The following is an 8,111-nucleotide window of genomic DNA, read 5'->3' as shown; positions in this document are numbered from 1 at the left end:
CGACTTACTTTTATTACGAAGGACAGGGCACTGCTTTGGGTGTGGGATACACAGTAATGGCAAATCAAGTCGTGAGCACTTTCCATGATAGGGAATGATGACGTGGCCTGAAAACGGGTCAAGAATATGAGTGATTCACTGTGAGAGTGCATGCTTAGCAGAAATGAGGTCCTCAACACTGCGCACCCACAACACTGCAGGAATAAACAAAACCAAGCAAGGAAATAGGACAGCCCTTGGGAAGAGAGAGATAGGGTCTCGTTAGAACACTGGTTCTCAACCTGGGGGCCAAACATTTTCACAGGGGTTGCCGAAGACCATTGGAAGACACAGACACTTACATTGCAATTAATTAAATCACTGCTTGGCCCATTAGCTCTAGCTTCTTATTGGCTAACTCTTAATATTAATTTAACCCATTTCTATTAATCTGTGTATTGCCACGAGGCTGTGGCTTACCGGGAAAAGTTCTGGTGTCTATCTCTGGCAGGGCTACATGGCTTCTCCTTCTTTCTTTCTCCCAGCATTCAGTTTAGTTTTCCTTGCCAATAGGTCCAAAGCAGTTTCTTTATTCATTAATGGTAATCACAGCATACAGAGGGAAATCCCATATCAACAGAGTTTCTCTGTATAACAGCCCTGGCTGTCCTGGAACTCACTCTGTAGAGCAAGCTGGCCTCGAACTCACAGAGATAATCCCAGCACTCAGGAGGCAAGGGCAGGCAGATCTCTCAGTTTGAGGCCAGCCTGGTCTACAGAGTGAGTTCCAGGACAGCCAGGGCTACACAAAGAAACTCTTGAGGGGAAAAAAGTACAAAGCCAATATTCTTAAAAGTGTTCAATATCCCTAGTCATCAGGGAAATGTAACTAAAACTGCTTTGAGACCCGCCTCACCCCAGTCAGAACGGCAAGCATCGGGAAGTCTTATAACAAGTGCTGAAGAGGATGCGGTGAAAGAGGAACCCTTATTCATGGCTGGAAGGGTGCAAACTAACACAGCCATCATGGAAATCAGAGGTTCCTCAAAGATTAAAACTGGAACTATATGACACAGCATTTCAGGCCTAGGCTTATACTCAAAGACTCCTACACTCTACCCTTGAGATATTTGCATGCCCATTTTTGTTGCTGCTCCATTTACTATAGCAAGGAAATGGAACAAACCCAGATGTCTATGGACAGATGAACGGATAATAAAAATCTGGTAAATATATAAACTGGGATATTATTCCCCGCTATAGAAAAATGAAATCACAAGCTTCAAGAAAATGGATGGATTTAGAACGTGTAATATTAAGGGAGGATATATAACCTCAAAAGGAAAACAGGCTGCATGTTCTACTTGATGTGTATTCTGGCCTCTAAATCATCTGGATATACAAATGTACACATGGGAATAGTGCAACATTTAGAAAGGAAAGCAAGAAAGATATTAAGCAATGAGGGTGTAATGCAGGAAAAAGACAGATAAGTCAGGGGAGAGGATGGATAGAAAGCAACTTGCTGTTCTGGTTTTACCACCCACACTGTCTGTCCTGCCAATCCTCACATCTCTGTCCCAGTGAACTTGTTCCAGTTTGTGCAGAACTTTGTGGTTGATGCTTTGGGGTGGGCTTTTCTGCTTCTACAGGGACTCCACCCCAATTGTCATGCCCCCTTTGTCTTCACCGTGGCTCTGCATGGTCCTTTTTATGAGAGAGATGTTTTTAAACATTCTCTCTAAATCAGGGGTTCCCAGTCTTCCCAATTCTGTGACCCTCTACTAGTTCCTCATGTTGTGGGTTAAATTAAGATGTAAGAGTTAGCCAATAAGAAGCTAGAGCTAATGGGCCAAGCAGTGATTTAATTCATACAGTTTCTGTGTGATTATTTTGGGGTTGGGCAGCCGGGAACCAACAAGCGGCCTCCTCCAACACCCTGTTTCAAAAAAAAAAAAAGGAGGAGGACTTTGCACTTTGAAAAAACTGTTCATCCAGTTCATTAGACCATTTGTTGAATGTAAGTTTTATTTCCTTGGTATTTAGTGTCTTTTTAGATTTTGGATATTAGCCCTCATCTGAAGTATAACTGGTAAAGAATTTCTCCCTTCTGTAGGCCATTAGCTTTACTGATAGTTTCTCTTGCCATGTCAAAACATTTTGATTTCATGTAGTTCCATCTGTTGACACCTGGGTCTAGTTCCTATGCTATTAAAGCTCTGTTCAGAAAGTCCTTGCCTACCCCAGTATCTTTTTTTTTGAAACAGGGTAACAGTCCTAGTTGTTCTGGAACTCATTTTGTAGACCAGACTGGCCTCAAACTCACAGAGATCTGCCTGCCTCTGTCTCCCAAAAAGTATATAAAGAGTGTTCCCTAGGTTTTCATCCATCAGTTCCAACATCTTAGGTTTAAATTAACGACTTTCATCCATCTTGAATTTTTTTCTGTACGAGATGAGAGTCTAATTTCATTCTTCTTCGAGTGGAACAGACTCTCATTTTTCCATTGCATTGATTAAGAAACAAGATTCAGGCCAAGGCATTGTGGCACACGACTTTAAACCCAGCACCTGGGAGGCAAAGATTACAAAACTGATGCTGTTATGGTCCAAGGAGGCAAGAGTCCATCCCAAGCTGGCATCCAGATTTGGAGTTGTTGTGCGTGTGGTGGTGGTTTTGGAGACAAAGACAGTGCCAGATTTGATTGAGGGGATCACAGACTGTTTCTCCATGGTTTCAGAAGGCCGTAGAGGCCAGGTAATGTGTAGCAGGGTTGGTGTCCACAGGGGCATTGCATAGAGTTATAAAGGAGAAGTCTGGGTTGTGTTGACGACCCCAAGATGCTAAGAGATTTCAGAGCCATGACTTGCCAATGAGAACTGCATCATACATGGAGTGGAACAAACCTGTGCGAGCAATGTCTATACAGAAAGCAAAGTTGGAGGGGTCAAGCCATGTAAGCCCTTAGAAATCCAAGCCCCAGAAAACAGACATGGAACCACAGGAACTGGATGCTTGCCTTCCTGGGATTCAGTCTTGTTTTGGTTCAACCTTTCCACAGTGTGCCCCTAGTCTTTCCCTTTTGCAATAGAAATGTATATTCTGTGATACTGTATGTTTTAAGTATGTAATTTGCTGTTTAATTTTACTGGGGGCACAGTTAAGAGATTGCTTTGAGTTACAGAGAGGCTAGAATTTTGAAGTATTGAGACTTTTAAAGACTATGGGAGATTTTGAAGTTGGTCTAACTGCATTTTACACCATGAGTGCCCGTGAGTCTTGAGGTAGGAGCCTGAATGTGGTAGTTTGGATGAGAAATGTTCCCCAAAAATGTGTGTATTTAAATACTTGGTCCTAGGTTGGTGCCGCAGTTGTGTGTGTGTGTGTGTGTTTGTGTGTGTGTAACCTTTAGAGAGTGCTCTTGCTAGAGAGGTGGGGTGTGAAGGTTTATAGTCTTCCCCATTTCCTTCCTGATCTCCTCCTACTCTGCTTCCTGTGTGTGGAAGAAAAATGTAATCACGCAGCCCCCAGCTCCTGCCATCAGGCCATGCCTTCCCTGCCATTATGGAGTCTAACCCCCTGGGACAAAATAAAGGCAAAATACACCTTTTATAATTGAGGTTACTGCTGGTTAGTGTTTTACCAAAACAACAGAAAAAGTAACTAACACAGAAGGCAAACACAGGATTCTACCCCAAAGGACACTGGAAGGCCAAGTTGTGCCTTACGGCACATGCACTCAAAACTAGCTCAGCCCAGATGGACCTTCTGTTCCTCAGACCTGGATACACTGGGAACAACATACCTGAATAAATGCTTATTATAACAAACATCTATATTTGTTACTGGGGCGGGGAAATTCATACTATTTTTCAGAGAAGGGAGAACACATAGCCTGATGCAAGCCAGGGGGAGGAGGGGCTTTGAGGCTAGGTGTCCTCTTAGGAGAGGGTCGTGTGCTTTGTACACACACCGGTGAAGAGACTAGGCTGCAAAGTAATGGCAGGGTCTCTCTATAGCTCTGGGAAAGTACATTATTAAACGTGTGTGGCGTACAACCCCAAAGCCAAATGGGGGTACCAAGCTAAACTTTTATGCCTCTCTGCCTCATCTCTATGGATGGAGTCATAGCCTAAGCAATTAGTATAGGCAGGGGACTATGGTTTGCTTAGAGCTGATGCAAAAGTCTGCTGGATAGCCATGAATCTTGTAGACAAGAGTCTCAAACCAGGTGATTATCTACGGAATTTGGCAGCTACTCGAACTTTGGAAGGAGAACATCCATCGTGCTTTTTTGAATCATAGTGCCTGGAGCAGGTGATTTGTGTTCTAGGTTCAAAGACAGGAAATCTTTTTTTTTTTTTAAGTACTTGTATTTATGTGTATGGGTGTATTGCTTGCATTCATGTATGTCTGTATCACATGCATGCCTGGTGCCAGCAGAGGCTAGGAGAGGGCATCTGAACCTCTGGAAGTGGATGGGTCTGAGCTGCCATGTGGGTGCTGGTATTCAAACACAGGTGTGTTAAAAGAGTAGCCAGTGCTCTGAGGGCTGAGTTCTCTCCCCAGGCCCAAGGCAGTGGAATTGTGTTCACACGTGATTGAGATGATGCCATTTAGGACTTTTGAGCAGCCGGCCATTCAGATGAGATTTTGGTCTCAGGGTTGATGGTGCACTGCTTCAGCAGTAAGACTTTGAGAAGTGGGTATGTAGGAAAAGTCTTGTTGGGGCCGGAGGTTAGACTGGATTGGTAGTGGCACTAGGTTATGTCTACACCCTAATTTCTAGAACCTTGAATGTCACCTTATATGGCAAAATGCACGACTGTATTCACGTCTTGAGAGGAGGTACTTACCCTAGATTTTCCAGACTGGCTCCAAATCAAATAATATTTCTATGAATCATGCAAGGGTAAATTACGGGTTAGTGTGAACTATCCTCCACAGCTCCTATTTGAACATGGCATCTATTTGGTGGTGCTGTTTGGGATGGTAGTAGAACTTTTGGGTCAGGGTGCCTAGGTTAGGGCCACAGAAATGGGTCAGAGGTCATCTTCACTTCCCACTCCCACCTCTGCTGTCTCAGCCAGGGGCCAGTCCTTTGCCACAACAGAACACACCTTTAGCTACAAGAAAAGTAGGTGATCCAATGACCCCTAAGAAGAGACACTATCCCGAGCTGAGGCTTATCTGGAAATAATTACTGAAATGGGACGAGGACGGCAAAGGTTCCCTTCTCAAACCTTTAGGGGAAGTACAGTCTTGCTGAAATCTAGATTTTAATTTCTTGCCTTACATGCTAAGAATAAATTTATTTTAGCTATGTCATTTGTTATAGTTGGAGAAAGAAAGTTTTCTCCCTGCATGGGTTTTTTTTGGGGGGGGAGAGTCCACTAGTTGGCTTAGAACAGGCCCCCCAGGAACTTGTTGTCAGTGTCAGTACTCAGATCCCGGCATAGTCTGCCCTCTCTCTGATTCATTTAGTGCAATGTTCCAGAATTTTACCTGTACTCAGAAGGGGAAAAAATGCATTTATTTTATGGTGCTGGCTAGCTAACTTAACTTAAGCTAGAGTTATCTGAACATAGGGAACCTCAATTGAGAAGATGCCTCCATAAGATCAGGTTGTAGGACATTTTCTTAAATAGTGATTGACAGAAGAGGGACCAGCTCATTGTGGGTGGGGCCAGCCCTGGGTAGCTGATCCTGGGTTCTATAAGAAAGCAGGCTGAGTAAGTCCTGGGGAAGAAGCCAGTAATGAACACCCCTCCATGGCCTCTGCAACAGCTCCTGCCTCCAGATTCCTGCCCTGACTTCCTTTGATGATGAACTGGGATGTAGAATCATAAGGCAAATAAACTCTTTCCTCCCCTGCTTGCTCTTTGATCTGGTGTTTCGTCACAGCAATGGAAACACAAACTAAGACATTCGTCTTTTGTGGAAACAAAAATAACCCTTGAATTTTACCTTGTTATAAACTACGAAGGTCTAGTGACAAACTTTCCAAATTAGTGCTTTGGGTTAATGTCATTTTCTTGCATAAAGTTTTCCTGTGACTCCCAACTGTTTATTAAACCACAGCTCTTAGCCCAACATTCATTCCCTTCCCAATCTCATCCCATACTTTCTGGTCTTATTCCCACTATGCCCTTTCCAGGATTCCTAAAATCATGTTTTCTTGACTCTAGTACTTTTGGATGTTAGTAGACCTTGAACATCCAGGAGAGGCGGGGCTCAAATGACATTACTCAAGGATCAGTTTACATTAAGTTTAAGCCTGGGTCTTTATTATGAGTTTTTAGATAGTTTACCAGTGTACAGTTTGACTCTCTAAGAAGCAATCAAAGTACGAAGTCCCTTCTGAACACTTGATCATTGAGGCTTCATGCCGACTCTGTGGTGGCCACTTTGAAATTCCTCTGTTCCCAGTTTGTTTCTTTTCTAACCAAATATACCTGTTTATGATAACCTGAGCCTGTTTTGCTTTTATACATGCATGTACACACACACACACACACGCACACGCACACACACACACACACACACACAGATAAAGACATACAAGTTTTGTTGAAATGGCTCATGATCTAGACATACTCCATTCAATTTTACAGAATTTTCTATGGTGTTGAGTTTTGAGCTCACAAGAACTAGTGATGGTATACTGTAGAAATACACATTTGATCCTAGAATATATATCTGAGTAATGTTACAAAATATAGAAACTATTTATAAAATAAATCATTTTAATGATGCTCCTAGCTAATGTAAGGAAGGCAGCAACATCCCATCCTAAACACGCACATGCACACTCATGCACACACACCTGACAGGTACAGAGGAGTGGCAGAGTATTCAGTAGGGTAGCAGAAGGCACAAACCCTTCGTCTGCCTTTCTTCTTCATGACAACTGATTTCGGGTAATCTTTGGGACTCAAGAGAAGGTAGCTGCATTTCCAGTCTGCCTGGCTCTGTAAGTGGCACACTCTGTGGCTTGGAGGACCAGAGACAGCAGGGATCTTGGCATCACTACAACTTGGTTAGAGATCAGTTGCCACAATGAGCAGCACAGAAAGCAGAAATGATATTTACCAGTGGGGAGGTGAAGAGGAAGAAAGTCAGGACCGTTAAACTTATGATTTGATCTTCTGGATCCAGAGGAAGCCCGAGCTGTGGGGTGAGGAAGGATGGGCAGGGCAGGTCTCTCTCCCTGCAGTGGTCCAAAGGGGACAGCTTGGCTGCTGCCTGGAAACAGTCAAGACAGACATTTGCCATATGCTCTGGGTGGCAAACTACTGAACGCTTTCTTCTTAATGACAGAGGAAGCAGCTACGAAGCGTCGATGCTGTGGATGCCCATAACTGGTACTTCCTGTGCCTCTGCGGTAGAGGACGTCCAGTGTGCAGACGGGGCCAGCAGGCTACTGAGGGCAAACGTCACAGCTGCTGGGAGAGTGAGATCTCCAGCTGGGTGCTGGAGACACCAGAGCATCATCACACCCAGAGCCATGGGGTCAGTCCATAGGACCCTCAGTCACAGGCCTGCTCCAGGCTACCCCTTTCATCGTTCTCCGTCTGTAACCAGCTCCAGTTTAGACTCTGAAAGTTAACAGGCACATTAAATACTCAGCAGCCATGGACATCTTTCCTCTTCAGGAGGCAAGAAACACAATCTAAAAGGATGTTCCTACATTATCAGCATCAGTCCTGGTACTACAGGACACCTGTAAGCCTAGTGAGTTCTATATTCAAACGTGCAGATGATCTTTGGACTAGCTGGAGTTCCTGGAACTCAGTGCCTGTGGAGTGTGGAGGTCACACAGAGAGCTCACTCACACACCCTCTGCAGGAAGGTGGTACTCAGCTATGTTTCCATGCCAATGGATGAGGCTTCCCCTTTCTCTGGTTAAAGTGCAAGCAAGTAGTGAAATGGAAGAAACAGTACTGGGAGGTAAAAAGCAGCAGGAGTTAGGGAGGCTGGCATGTGACAGACACGTGAGCAGATGAGAGACGATGGCAACTGGCAGCAGGGTTTCTTCTGATTCCCCCACGTTAGAAGTTAGAAGCAGGGAGTAGACAATTGCGTTAGCCATGTAGACACCGACCATCATTTATGCTTTGTCTGAAAGCACT

The 8,111-nt window shown here is 44.2% G+C and overlaps 1 protein-coding gene across 1 annotated transcript in view; it reads right to left on the bottom strand.

Annotated features, from left to right (window-relative positions):
• Window positions 1-6,244: 6,244 nt before the first annotated feature.
• Ikbkb (inhibitor of nuclear factor kappa B kinase subunit beta) overlaps window positions 6,245-8,111 on the bottom strand; it is a 47,681-nt gene continuing 45,814 nt past the window's right edge. The window contains exon 22 of the mRNA XM_038326907.2: window positions 6,245-7,577. Within this exon, the coding sequence (XP_038182835.1) occupies window positions 7,509-7,577 (69 nt within the window). The 3' untranslated portion in view covers window positions 6,245-7,508. The remainder of the gene's footprint in view (window positions 7,578-8,111) is intronic.

The sequence above is a fragment of the Arvicola amphibius genome, chromosome 4 (genome assembly GCF_903992535.2).
Source record: "Arvicola amphibius chromosome 4, mArvAmp1.2, whole genome shotgun sequence".
NCBI classification, from domain to species: domain Eukaryota; kingdom Metazoa; phylum Chordata; class Mammalia; order Rodentia; family Cricetidae; genus Arvicola; species Arvicola amphibius.
The sequence above is the reverse complement of the archived record's forward strand: the minus strand, read 5'-3'. Positions and strand labels throughout refer to the sequence as shown.